Source organism: Alexandromys fortis, unplaced genomic scaffold (assembly GCF_014885135.2).
Source record: "Alexandromys fortis isolate MF-2015 unplaced genomic scaffold, M_Fortis_MF-2015_v1.1 scaffold_32, whole genome shotgun sequence".
NCBI lineage: Eukaryota > Metazoa > Chordata > Mammalia > Rodentia > Cricetidae > Alexandromys > Alexandromys fortis.
In genome coordinates this window covers 6,665,438-6,680,281 of record NW_026067938.1, presented here as the reverse complement: position 1 = coordinate 6,680,281, position 14,844 = coordinate 6,665,438, and the positions used below count along the sequence as shown (strand labels likewise).

General features: G+C 42.9%; 1 protein-coding gene across 8 annotated transcripts in view; it reads right to left on the bottom strand.

The window, feature by feature from the left end:
• Positions 1-5,454: 5,454 nt before the first annotated feature.
• Positions 5,455-14,844, bottom strand: part of Stox2 (storkhead box 2) — a 217,943-nt gene continuing 208,553 nt past the window's right edge. For 6 of the 8 annotated variants that reach the window (XM_050147286.1, XM_050147287.1, XM_050147291.1 and 3 more), the window contains one exon: positions 5,455-9,878. In XM_050147286.1, coding sequence (XP_050003243.1) covers positions 9,683-9,878 — 196 coding nt within the window. In that variant the 3' untranslated portion in view covers positions 5,455-9,682. Of the gene's footprint in view, positions 9,879-14,697; positions 14,790-14,844 lie in introns of all 8 variants that reach the window. The other 2 variants (XM_050147288.1, XR_007592710.1) reach the window with 2 other exon arrangements.

Genomic DNA, 14,844 nt, shown 5'->3' with positions numbered 1-14,844 from the left:
AAAAGGCAAATAATCATAAAATATATTTTATCATTTTGCAATAGAGACTTTGTTTGCTTATTTGTTAAGAAGGTGTCTGATGGATCTCCACAGGCCCAGGTTGTGTTGGCCCAGTGCAGGCAACCACAGGTGTGCCTTTACGATACAATAGCCATGATACATGGTAAGTCAGCATCCCGTAGCCATCTCCGCCCTCCTCCTGCTCTTCTGATCTTTCGGCCCCCTCTTCTCCAGGGTTCTCTAAGCCTTGGAGAGAGTAATCACCATCAGTAATTCACCCACATACCCATCTGTACACACCTGTACATGGCCAGTTATTTATCTGACCCCAAGTGAACACACATGAGCGACTTCCATAGGAGAACTGGCAGTCAAAATGCTCCTGACACAGAGGTGAGCGGAAATGAGATGCTGGAATACACTGGTCTGTGGACTTGGGCTAGGATTATTTATATCCATGAATATGAATAGGAAATTTAAGATATAACTAATCCATTGTGGTTATAAATAATTGAGATTTTTAAAAAAATTATTTTCTTTTCAAGCTGTTTTAGGGAGTTGAAGAGAATATTTCCTGTTCTCCCAGGAGACCTGAGTTCAGTTCCTGTCACTATATCAGACAGCTAACAATCACCTACAACTGCAGGACCAGGGTATCTGATCTCTTCTTCTGGCTATCACAGGAACATGCACACATGCATATGCGTGCACACACACACAAAAAAAAATCTTGAATAATAGTCCTAATGTTTTTGTGCATTTGGATGTTCATGTGTATGTGTGCGTGTGTGCACATGACATCATGTGTATTGAGATCAGTGGGCCATTTGCATGAGTCAGTTCTCCCCTCCTGTGTGGGTCTCAGGGATCAAACTCAGGTCATTAGACTCAATGACAAATGACATAACCTGCTGAGCCATCTCTAGGCCCATGATCAAATGCTAATAGCATGACAAAAAATCACAAAAAAATGTATTTAGTCAGGATAGTAAAGTAAAAGAAATCCAAAGTAATAGAAGATAATATGTGGAATCTTGCAATAAAGAGAAACAAGGAAATACGAAGGGATGTGACCAAGAAGGCCTTTGTTTGATGGAACCTGGAGGCTGGAGAATACTCAATTATGCATTAGACTGAGACTCACCTCGGATTCATGTTGTCCATCCACTTTAGGGGGGCAGTAGATGCAGCCCCAGACTCCTAGACGTCACCAAGAAGGAAGCAACCTATTCATTTTCGCCCTTTGGATCCAAACTAACTTTGTCTTACTTTTCTTACCTATCAGATTGCATTTCACAGGACACTCCAGTGACCCTTTCAAGATGCAGCAAAACCTCCACCCCGCCTCTCCTGAGTGCGGATGCCTTCTCTTTTCTTGCTGTTACTGCATGGGGCCGTGTGCAGATATCCACCGCACACAGCCTCACAGGTTGCAAGATGAACTATTTGTTTGACAGGAAAGGTCTGGAGTCCCGGGGCCTGAAAATGGGAGTATGAGTCAAACCGAGTATTCCCATAGTAGGGAGAAGATTTTACAGTTAAGTACGTTATGGAAGTCAGGTGACTAACTCCTTTTTATTATTCACTGTTTCTCCATTTCATAGCGGGCAAACAGAGTAGGAGGCAATTATATTCCATTTGGGTTTTCTCTACGGAGGGGGCGGGAGTCTCCCCACTCTGAAACATGTAAAAGCAAGTTAAAACCATACCATTTCCTTCGGAAAGAGAGGACTTTTACGAACTGTGACTGTTCTCTCAAAGGAGCCAGAAACCTGCTTTCAATCTTCTTATGAAGTTCCCAGATTTCTCCCAAGCATCCAGGTTCCTGGATTCTGCTGAAAAGCACACACGGTGCCCTCCCCTTGACCACGGCAGCTGGTGATGCTAAAGTCACCAGGGAACAATGCGCTGGCTCATCCCCATTTCACGCCTGAAAATGGGGGTAGCTTTGCTGTGCCGTGTATATAGACAAGCTCAAGACAGGCTCAACAAAATGAGACTTGCCTTCAAAGTCACCACCTTGGGCTCTTCAAATTAATTCAAAAGATGAGATTATTGTCCGAGACATTTTTTGGAAGTCTGGGTTAGGATTTTGCCTTTACAAGAAAATTGGTCTCAATTGTAGCAGTCTAGTGTTTGGAGGTTACAGGCTGTTTCTTAGCTTAATCGTTCATTTGACAGGACATCAATTTTAGTTTAAGATAGACCTCATTCTCCAAACATCTGTCAGCAGGGAGGGGACTCAAAAGAATGTAAAGGCATCTTTTCGAGCCCCAGTGCATTGGCTCCAGGATCCCCTCCCCAGACAAATCCTCAACTGCAGCAGAAAATGCTTCCGTGTTTGCGTATAACCTATGCACGTCTAAAGATGACATCCTTTAAGCCATATCTAGATGGCACACAATAACTACCGTGACATAAATACTATGAAAGTAGTTATAGGTGATTGTTAATGGGAACTGACAAAGAATGACCGTCTGTGCATGTTTAATACAGACACAATTCTATGTGTGATGTACGCAGATGTATACATGCTTGTATATGGAGACTTGAGGTTGACCTGAGATGTCTTCCTCAGTTCCTCCCTGCTGTATTTTTCAAGACTGTCTCTCACTTAACCCGGAGTTCAACAATCAATCTGGCTTGACTGTTTGCCAGTGAACCCAGGGATCCTGCCTCTGACCCTCTACTATAGAGAATCATCGTACCCAGGGTTTATGTGGGTGCTGGGAATCTAAACTCGGGTCCTCATGTTTGTGAAACAAGTACTCTCTTGGGTCATCTCCTCAACCCTAGTCATGAACTGAAAAGAAAAATTCTTTTCAATACATGGTGTTTGAATGCTGTTAGGATTAGAAACCCATGCCTAGATCTGGAAGAGCACGGAACATGCAGGCATCCCTAACTTTTAACTACATGCAAACATCCCAGTATTTACCTGCGAGACATTTAACTTGTTTTGAAATGAGTGATTTTTTAAAAAAGCCCCCAAATAACCATGTTGCTCTATAATTTCATAAAAATGGGGGGCCACACACAACTCTAACCATTGCGCTGTGTTAAACCCACCCCAAAATGTGATCTTTTTAAAACCCATAGGAAAATAATTTCGATACAGGAACTCCATTTTTGGTTTTCAATTTAAAAACTGTAATAAAGAATGCGCAACAGAACTCTGTTACAAAAAATCACATTAATCAAAGTGAAAACCCGACCTCCTCTAAATGATTTTTTTCCCTCAAGTAGCAAAAAAAAAAAATTCCACTTACACATATAACCAAATGTTATTTAATATCTTAAAAAGTAACACAATCCAAAATGGATATTTCACACAACACTACATAAACAACATGAACACAATATTACCATATGGAGGGACTTTCAAATATAGACTTACAAAAATCCCTGTCCTTTTTTTTTTTCCTTTTAAGTTATTATACTAAGCATGACAAGGAAGCATCATTTACAATATGGTACACGGACACGATAAAAACCATGTTACAAATGTGCTGTTAGAAATCAGGAACATTAGGGAAGACGTCTCATGAACTGCAGCTATTTCATATGAAATACTATACAATATAAACAGAACATCCATCCTGGATGACCTTTACAGCAACCAGAGACCGAGTCATTTAAAGGTTTTTTGTTTTTTTTGTTTTTTTTCAGTGCAAAAACATTTTATTCAAGGCAGTCTTGGCTGCAAAACTCCTTCCTAACGTACAGTAATTCCCACTTGCACTTCTTAGTTTCATTGGCCCTTAATGGAATGGTCACATTCAAGTCGCTCAGAGAAAGACACCTGCAGAATCGGGATCCCTTGAAACTCGGATGCTCAAACTGAATTCTTCTCCAGAGAGTGGGACGGATGTCACTGCTCTAAGGACTTTTAATCTGTAGCTTTCGATACGTACGTGGAGGTGACCCTAGGGCAGTTTGATTCCTAACTGGGCATGCGTGCACAGTACTGCACGCTATTCTGTTCTTCCAATGTGGAAACAGTGGTGGTGTAGGTAGCAAGGTGGGGGAGGGCAAGGAGGAAGAGAGGGTGTTCCTCGGAGGGAAGGAAAAGTTGGGGCTGCCGAGAGTTTTCTGTGTGATGGATTTCCTGGAGCTGTAGAGGACTGGCATTGGAGAGCTCGGGTCTCAGGCTTGATACCTCTTTTGGGCGAGAGCCAGGGAATGGAGGTACCAAGTTCAGCCTTTGGACAGGGAGGTAGGCAGGTGTACAAGGACCAGCCAAGCGCTAGGCTTCCATTTTTGCCTTCTAGAGCCATGGATGCCTCGCTTGCCAACACTTCCTCGTTCGCAGGGCGTGTGTGTTCTCAGGGTGTGTGTGTGTGTATGTGTTTGCAGGGGTGTGTGTGTGTTCACACGCGAAGCCAACAAGGAGCGTTTCGAGGCCTCTGACTGCCCGCATACAATGACAAGAAGGCTTAGTTCCCCCTTGAGCTTTGCCGAATTCTAAATTCTGCAAGTCATCAACTGTTAAGTCTATGAACAGCAGTGAAGACACAGAAGTGTGTGTGGGAGGAGCCACCACGGGGGAGCCCCTCTGCATTGCTGATGCAAGACCAGGGAAGGGGACAGACGCCAAGCAGGGAGACGCCAGTACCTTTTACAAACACATGAGATCTAATAATCAAATGTCTCATATGTATAATTTATGAAACGTCTCCTACAGAAAACTCCGTGGGAAAGTGTCAGTTATATCGTTAATACTAAAACACCTTCAGAGAATAACGGCCAATTGTTTTCTATCTCTTGGCCAAAGTCAGAGGACAGCAATGCCTTTCCTGACATTTTTAACTAACCCAAAGAACAATGCCTCCCATGGCTTTTGCGCTCATTGTTCTTGTTTCTAGCTTCCTCAAGCCTTAAACATGGGCCAAGGAGTCCCTCACTCACAGGACATTACTGGATGGCTTTGACAATGGGTGGGGAGGGGGGATGGGCGGACAAGGAAGCAACCACTTCTACTTGGGTCCACTGTGGTCTGACACTACACAGCTAGTTAGATCTGGGACTGGTCTGTGGGAATGGAGAAAGCAGGCGTCAAAGACCTTCTGTCTCATCGTTTGAGAAAACACTTGGAACTGGACCAGCTTCCCAGATCTTGCGAAGCAGGGCTTTGTATACTGTGGTGAACTTTACTGAGCTGAGCACTGTGCAGAGTGCTTATAAAGACTTTAAAATAACAAAACAAAACTAAAAACTGTTTCAGCACCTTCCACTGCCTGGAACAGCCAATGTTCCTGATGCTGGGGTTTACAGCAATTACAAAAACCCAATAAGAAACTGTAAACAAGTGTGGATGTCTGGGTTGGCCTTGAACGGCAAAGACCTTGGTGTGGATTTGGTCATCTCCCACTTCCTAACTCAATACCAGCAATTTGGGTGGAGGTGCTGAGATTCCAAACAGCCATAACTCTTTGAATGAAAATGGACAAGGTGTCAAGCTGAATTTGTTTTCTTTATTAGCACACATCAGAAAAATAGCATTGTAGTGATTTCTCATGATGGTCTCTCCAACAGATAGAAAATAGGTCCCTGGTAGCTGCCACTGTGTTTCTGGGTGACCGTGAGTCACTCCATCTGTTTGCCCCTGTCAAGCACGGGGAATCACACACAGGACCTGCTCCGTGTAATTGCACATCTAACGCTTTGGAAGCACTTTGAGATCCCCAGATGAGCTGCGTAACATTACTAGTGGTTAACTGTTTGCCTAAACTCAGAATGCTACCCCTTCCAAATGTTAAGACATTTCCCAAAAATGATCGCTACAGTTTTGTGAGAATTATGCCTTTTCATTCAAGTTACAAACTTTATCTTCAAGTACATTTGGTGGACAAGTGGTAAATCCTGGGTAGAACTTTACGAAGCTATGTCAACCTAAAAGAATAACCCTTTCCTACGGGCCACCATTCTAGTCTCGGTGGTGGCTGCGAAAGATTTTAGATGTGCATTTTAACAATAGTGGCTGAGTCTTTGAAAAAGAGACGCATTTGGGAACAGCTGGTGTTCAAATCACTGCTCCTCCAGATCCCCTTTCGATTTATAGTCCCTGAACTCGGATTCTTCAACATCAAAGGCTCAGGCATTTGTCATTTCTCTCCAGCTAGTCTCCTTCCAGCGCTCCTATTTCTGTTCTCTATTGGGTGCACAAACACACTCCCTTTCACACACTCATTAAGGTCTCCTGAGATGTGCAAAACACACCAAATGGTATACAAATTATTTAACAGACATCTCAGAATGCACGGCACAGCTCTTTTAATAAAAAAGGAGGTTTGGGCTTCATAGGGTAGCATATCAAAACGGCAGAGAGGCCCAAAGTGCTTCAAGTTGGCAGTTCAAATTTTTCACGTCTTTTGTTACCGAAAAAAAAAAAAAAGCCCTAGCAATCCAATCCAATTTTTAAAGAAGTTAATAATTTCTCAAATGTTTACCAAGTAGCTCTTTGCCAAAGAGGACCTTCCTTCCTTCCTTTTTTTTTTTTTTTTTTTTTTTTGTAGCAGGAATGGAAGAATGGGAAGACAATAATTTTAGAAGATTTTAAAATGTCATTCACTTGTAACAAATCAAATGTGCTTTCACGGGGCAGAAAGGAGAGAGAAAGAAGACAACAGGTTTACAATTGGAAGCCACAGCGTGGTGTGAAAGAAAAACCACGGCAGTGCGAAAGTCATGAGTCCAATGGGCAAGTCACGGACACACAGGGAACACCATGGCCTACCGCGGAAGCGTGTTTTCAACATTGCTTTTCTGAAGAACACACTTGAACACACTGCTGCCATCTCATCAAATTCATGGAGGTAGTTATATGTAAAAATAAAAATTACCATAAAGTAATATGCTGTATCATAATAATACATATAAGTGTGCAAAATGCCGACAGATGTGTTGACCCTTTAAAGTTGAATGCCTCACAGAGATTCAACCAGATTCAGTTTTGTAAACCTTTCCATTGATAAACGCTAAGACTAGACATGCAGTCATGTAACACAAAGCTAGCTTCCAGTGGAGAGGAATATTGGCAAAGCCTAGGGAGGGCTTCCGGGCTGTGGGCGTCAAGAGTCTCACCATCTTGATGAGGTCAACTTAGACACACAGACTTGTCATGTCTGTCATGTGCTTCCCACCACCAATGTCCCTCCATTCAAGAATCCAGATTAGAAACACACAGGAGTGTTTCTCCGTGGAATATCTGTTTATGTGGCATATCATCTTTGAAGTCCTTCGTTCTATGCTAATGGCTGCTGGTTAAGGGAGGGTCTTTTGTTTCTTTCTGAAATCATGTACCCCATAGTGATTAGGCAAATAGCGTACACATTTTATTTGAACAACGTCTTCTGTAAACCTATTTCTTGCAAACCATCAAAATTCATGTCTTTAAAGCTTCTTCTCCTGAACAGAATTCTGTCCTTGCTGCTCACACAGTACTAGATTCCTTCAATGGCTATGTCCAGAGTGTCTATCAGAGTCTAATGTATTGTTTGAATGCTCCTATTATTAACAGACTGAGTATGCCAAAAATTGGGAAAAAATTAATTTAGACAGACCAGATCTAGGAATCATACGGCATACAGCTCCTCAAGCAAAAAGACTGTATAGAACACCAGATCCATGGCTGCTCATTCTGGAACGTGGACACATGGTTGCTCTCTCTGGACATACTTAAGTCATGAGAGAAACAATGTGTTTTTCAGTAAAGGTGGCATGCCTGGGGGGAAAGAAGGTATGGGATTCAAAACCCAATTGGCTTAAGCATTTCAATGGCATAGCAGTATACTGCCCACTGTGCTTAAGCCTTACTACAAGAAGCGCACATAAGCAAGGTCTTATACCAAAACTGAGGAGCCCAGTTTGAGCCAATGCAGCTTCTGTATAGCAGGGCAAAATGTGAGAGACTTTCCCACGACTTCACATGACTGTGTTTCCTCAAACACACTGCTAGTGATTAAGCCTAACACAGAAAAAGAAACCTCTCACAGATTTATGCTCACTACTGAGATCTTGGCTGAAAATGCTTTACATTGATTTTATTTATTTATGAATCAATTTATGATCCATGGCTCCAAAAAGCACCATCCAACACTAAGCTGAATAAAACTTCATGTCAGACCATCTACTGGGATCAGAGGTAACCCTGGAGTAGATGGCTTTCCAGTGCCTACAGACGTAGGAATCCTATGGTATACATCATCTTCTGTATACTCTTCTGTCGAAGCGGGCCTTACTTGTAGGACTGAAGTGTATTGGCTAGTGGTCCCCCCACTGTGGAGCCTTTTGATACTGAGCATGCCACTGCAAACCAAAGTAGAGTGTGAAGAAATCATCTTAAAAGATGCGGAGTGAGTGAGCCCACGGTCCACCTAAAACACGCCTCCTGAAATCGTTACAAGGTATCTGTAAACATTACTCTGGCATAGTTCATGGATTCATAATCATCATTCTGATAAATTTTAGGGGAGTACAAATTAAGGATATACCATACCAGCGGAATGAGGACATTCTGCTGTTTCTTATATGGGTCCATGTACACTTCTAATCAAAAATTACTTTAAAGGATTTTTTTTTCTATAGATATCTTCCCAGGAATAAAAGGCCTGAAGTTCAACTCTCCCTAAATTTGCTCTTTCCTACGACCACTAAAAATGATCTCCCACAGCCTAATTTAGGCATTCTATTTAAAACTACATAAAATAGATTCATGTCCCTTCCATTAGAAAGAATAACACCCTCGGGCCACATTCTTCATCTGTATCATAAAGAACATTTCTGCTTCCAAACAAACTAACCACTGCATCTACGATAGGAAGAAAGCGCATCCCAGTGTCACAAGGAGGAAAGCATCCCTTCTTCAATATCTGATTCAGCCCTCCTGAACGTCCACACCACCTTCTCCGCCACTCAGTGCCGTGCCCAGCGCGACTGGATTCCCCTTCCTCTGTCCACTTCAAAGGCCTAGATTCCCATCTGTGACCGTGGAAGGTTAAACAACTCAAGACAAGCATCGAGTGCACTGGAAAACAGAATCCTGAAAACAAACACTCTAAGGACTTCCGGCGGGACCCTTTCTGACACGCTGCCATGGGCTCCTGCAAGAGTGTCGTGGAAACTCACAGTGAAAAATGGCTGGCGCCTAAAGGACTCACACACAAAGGGCTGGGGTCCCTGCTGCTCAGTTTGGCATCGATTTCTCTCACGATGGAGACCCTTACGTTTACATTTTATGGTGACTTGGCTTTTTTTAAAAGGGGGGGGGGGGCGGTTGTCAAGGATTAGTTCCCTGGCCCCATTCCCCATCGGCTGGGAGCAACACACATCTGTGGCATTTCAAAATGGAATTGGCAACTGCATGACGCTGAAAAATGCATGTTCCACTTAACAGTGTTTAGACTTGCCTATGTGTGTTCAGGTACAGTTAGTGAAGCAGAAGTATACATATCTCCCCTACTGCTATTCGGTTGCTACAGAGCCATAAATGTGAAAAGCAATACTCTGAAATAAAGATTTTTTTTTGTTTTTGCCCTAGCCTACTTAGCAGCACAGCTCAAGTGACCCCCAAGCTGTGCGCTGTGCGTGAGATGTTTGTCTTTGCAGAGATGTAAACGTCAGCCCCAATTCTCGTAAACGTTACTGTATCGGACAAGACAGAAGGTCTGAGGCAGAGGGACACTCATACACTAGTAACAGAAGCTTGCAAGCAGTTGGAAGGTTTCTGTAATTTCTCAGCTTCGTTGGTCGGGGGATCCGTACTTGCACGGAAGTTGAAGGTTGGACCAGCTCCGCCATGGGCCGGACTCAGAGCAGGATTCTGACGGCGGTTGCTTTCAACAATGCTTGATGTGTTGGAAGCCAGGCTCTCCCGAGTGCTAGAAGAGTAAAAAGGGGTTGGTTTTTGGTTTTGCTTTGAACATAAACAATTACATATTGAGCCCAGAAGGAAGAGCAAATGACGGAGCTAATGGATTTCCTGTTGGTTCGTGAAGCCTTATCAGTACGCATCTCCACTTATGATCTGCAGGTATCCTTCCAGCCCAGGCCCTGGGAATCATGGGAGACACGAACCGCAGCTCACACAATAAGGGGCTTCTGACTACCAAATGTGTGGCTTCCCTGTCTTTACGAAAAGGACTTCAAAATATAATGTGACAGACGACCATCACACTGGCTTTGACAAAGAATATGCATACCTGTGTGATGGTTTTGCCAAAAGCTGAGAATTCAGACTTCATGGCTCTCGAATAAACTCCATAATTGGACGGTAAGATTCCACTGTTTCTGTTGCTTTTGGTTAGATGTTAACGTGGTGGGTGGACTTCAATTATGCCACTAGCTGACTTCCCCACAGGGATAGGAATGCAATTATTTGTAAATACTTTATACCCCTGTCTCTATTTTAACGCTTCCATTAAAACACAATTAATATGTTCAGATAAAGAGCATCTCCCCTTTCCCATTGATTTGTGAAGCTGCAATTCGTTCCTGTCTCCCTTTGGTAGGATATTTTCATTTCTTAAGGATGGGGTGATCTTTAAAACTTCATTACTTCTGCTTAAGTTTTCCAAGTTGGAAGTATTTGAATCTTTCTTTCGCCGAAAAAGGAGATTTAAAACATTCACGTTTGAAAAGTCAGGACAACAGCAGAAATAACGTCAGTCACAGACAGAGAGGGAGGGAAAGGGGATGGTATTTAAGATCCTCAAGGTGACTTAAAAAAATGTACCCACTTACACAGAGCGGAGAAATCAAAACCATTCTCAAAACACCTACCCCACTGGCTGGATTAAAAGTTCACCTAGTCTCTGTACCAAGTCGAAGCCAGCTAAACCTAGCTAGCGTGTGAGCAACCACAGTCAAGACACCGCCTCCTCCCTTAGCAGTCACTTCCAACGAGGCATTTAATCCTGATCCCTTAGCAACCCGCGTCTAGAACCCAGGAATTAAATGTTTAAAAGGCAATATGTTCGCCGACTCTCAACCGATCAAACAAACAACAACAATAACAAAACCCCCAATACTCGTTCTGAATGTAGAGGATTAATGCACTTAACAAGCTAAGCCAAGTTTCCCCACCAAGATTCTGGTTAGATGGGCGTAACTAAAGAATGCTACAAAATGCCTCTTAGGAAAGAAAACACCTGACTTACCTGCTTACATGCCTGGCCTCTTTCTCCAGAAAACCCATCAGAAGTTCTCCCAGAGCTGGGTCTGAGATGTGGGGGTCAGTGGAGGAAGGATGAGGGCAAAGGACATTTCATTTACTGCACTTTCAGTCACAGTAGTGACTTTAAAAAAAGATCTACTTAATGTGTGTGTGTGTGTGTGCACGCGCGCTATGGCATGTGTGCAAAGGTCAGAGGACAGTTTGTGGGAGTCATTTCTGGTCTTCCCTAAAATGGAACCTGGGCATCAACCTGAGCTCTCAGGCCTGGTGGCAAGTGTCTTTTACACACTGGCCTATCTGGTCCATGAGAATAACTTTTAAGGGCATCTCACTTCCTCGGGTCTATAGTGGAGGGAATTGTGCTGTGATTTACCTACTTACAGGGTGACCGCGGAAGAGAAATAAGCACTGAGGTACTGGCACATTAGAAAGCTAGGGAAGCGCTGTTTCTGTTACACATCTATTGCAGACTCATTTAAATAACAACTGTAGATCAGCTTGGGAATCTAATGATCACTCATGGCATTTTTTTTCTATGGAAAAATGAATTGTAGGGTCCAAATGACCTATTTTTTTTAATAGCTTTTGAAGAATCAGTCTATCATTTATGAAGCGTCTGCTGTATTCTGTACAGTGTGCTTGGAACTAGAAACATAAATCATTCCAACATGACACGTTAGTTAAGAGATGTCTTTGCGAGACACCTTTGGCCACCTTTGAGCTGCATCCAGTGCACTCGTAGGGATAAATGTGCACAGTAATCCAGTTTTTGCAAAGACTATATTTCATGACAGTTGGAATCATGAGCGCCGTCTGTGACATTCGTACGGAGGGATCTGGAGATACTGACGGACAGCTAACATTTATGGCAAATATGGCAGTAAAATACTTCTCAAATTTAATTTGGAAGAGAGAGCAAATAATAGAATGCAACCATTAAAATGAGCTATTTGAGCCAGAAGCCATGGTGTACACCTTTGATCCCGGCACTCAGGAGGCAGAGCCAGGTGGATCTCTGTGAGTCTGAGGTCAGCGTGGTCTACAGAGCAAGTTCCAGGGACAGTCAGAACTGTGAAGAGAGATCATGTCTCAGAGAGGGAATGAAGGGAGGCTTAGGACTTCTTAGGTAGGGGGAGAGATTCACTAAGTGTTCCTGCTATTCATCCTCTTTCCAGTACAGGCTTTCCAGAGCACACGCCCATGGCAGCGCGTTGTGTCTCTGGTAGTTGTGTTGATGTTGCTCAGCCAATTTGGGGGTCTCACATTTGAAACTCTTCAAGACTTTTCATTTCAATATAACTTCTCACACACAGTTCAAGTTTCTATCCTTTTTGGGTTCTCTTTGTTTGTTTGTTTTAAATACTCTTTAGTTTCCAAAAAACGGGACTGAAAACGTGGCTAAAGATGATGCCCAGGTCAACGCCAAATCCTTCAAGTGTAGAGAGAAACCATTTGTCTCAGGAGAATCATAATTGCTTAGTGGCCTGTTTTAAGGGAAGATCCCCACAGATAACTTAAACTTCACGCTCCTCGTGGTAATGGAGCAGCAACTGCACAGCAGTGTTATTTCACCGGGTGCCACTCACGGTGAAAGCACTGGAAGTCCGGTGTTCTCTTTTGTTCTCTCTCATGCATAGAAAGGCAGCTTGGTGAACCTTAAAGTACACAGAAAGCAAGCCTGTCACCCCATTTTTAACTAAAGGGTTTTCACTATAAAACAGGAAAATTGGGAATTCTTGAATGGACAACCTGCCTAAAATTTTTGGAAGATTTATATTTTCCCGGAAAGGAGATCCAATTCAAGTACTAGACAGACCTATGGCTAGTGGGTTAGAGTTCTCTCTCTCTTTAGAATTGATGTTTCCTTCTACAATGGCAAGGCATTTAAGTACCTATTTTAAAATGAAAACAAACTTCTATAAGCTACCCACGTATAAATTCTACGCTACACAGCTCAAGTTTCAAGATAATATATTCTTTGAGGACCCTGGTTCAACTATCTCATGGGTACTTCTTTTCATCCCTAAACAAACAAAACTTTTCAATATTATAAAGGGTTAGGAACCACTCACTCCCAACATCCCCTTGATAACAGTCTTGGGAGTGCCACTATTTACCGCTGAAGTCTGAGTGCTGAGGGGCAACGTGGAGGGCATGAAAGTACAACAAGAAAAGCATTAGGCAGAGGAGTCTCCACGATCAGAAATAATGAGTATAGAATACAAGCAAGTAAGCCATCCTTTCTATAAGAAGTGGCTTTGAACTTTTACCACAGACCTCTGATTATCTGCCTCCTACTGCTAGAGTTTCCAAGACAGGAAAAGACACAGAACAGGAAAATCAGTGGCCAAGGACAGAGACACTAACTGGAAAATAAAATCTGGTGTGGGAGGGGAAAAATTTAGCAAAACAGATTCTTTTAAAAAGGCCAGGGCACTGCTCCCCAGGGTTTCCTGAGGATCCTTAATGCACTCAGAGGCCCGGGCTCCTGGATTCCCCAGCCCTTTTCCAGAGTGCCAACTCTGATAGATGTGTGTTAGACATTGGAACTTCCATTTCTGGGTAAACGTGAGGTGAAAAGGTTACATAATCAAAATAGTAACAATAACAAGTCAAGAACTGTGTCCTTCAAGAAACAGCAAATGCCCAATTATGGAGTAAATATTATAATGATCCCCCAAGTCTGACTTTGAGATGCAATGTGTCCCCAAGCAGCCCAGCAATAGAGTGCAACAATCACAATGGAATGAATCGCAATTCTTAATAACATAAGTGAGCGTATATGAAGTACCTATGTGGGTGCTTATTGTGATTATAAATGCTATCATGTCGGAAATCAGAGGTGATGGGGGATACGCATGTCTGAGTAGCATTTCTGCGCCTTAGAGTCACCAATCTGGAGAAGAGTTTAGAAGCAAGATTTAGGTTCCAAGTGGCTGTTTAAGGAGAAGAAAGAGTTACGGAGAAAAACAGGAGCTGGGACGTCCCTGGGTTTGTGTTTGTCAGCCCTAAACAACCTCAGTGCGTTGACGAGGACCATCGGGTCTTATCCACTCCCAATGGTCAGTACTGCTGAACTAGCAAAGACTACAAAACGACAGTGTCCAGACACGGTCAATTCTACGGGCAGGAAGGCGAGAGCGCCGGCAAGTGTTTGCTCTCACAGAGTGTGGCCCCTAACTTTCGTGAGAGGAGCAAGCTTCTATGTCTCCATCCACACACAGGTGAAAGAGGAAGACATCCGAGCAAGCAGAACAGACAAGGCACGGCATAGGGATTAGAGTGGTACCAAGCTTTTAGATCCTTTGGAAATATTGTAAAGCCCATTACTATAGTCTCACTAGAGGGGCCATTATGTTAGCATCGATTTTATACCCAACCCTTTCTTCCCAATGACTATATTATTTGTACTCAGAAAGTTACTTTTTTTTTTTTTTTTGAAGGATTAAAAAAAAAAAATCCCTTTTCCTGGAATTACAAATACAAATAGAAGAAACCGCTGGGAGTGTCGGTCTTAGTCTTACTAGACTGAGGCCAGAATTCGGGAAGGGTAACCAACCCACCAGTCCAGATTGGTGATCTCTACAGCTGCAGAAACATTTTTTTTTTTCAATTCCTGAAAAAGAAGTTAGAAACAGGTTGTTAACGACGACACAAGTCACATAACCCAC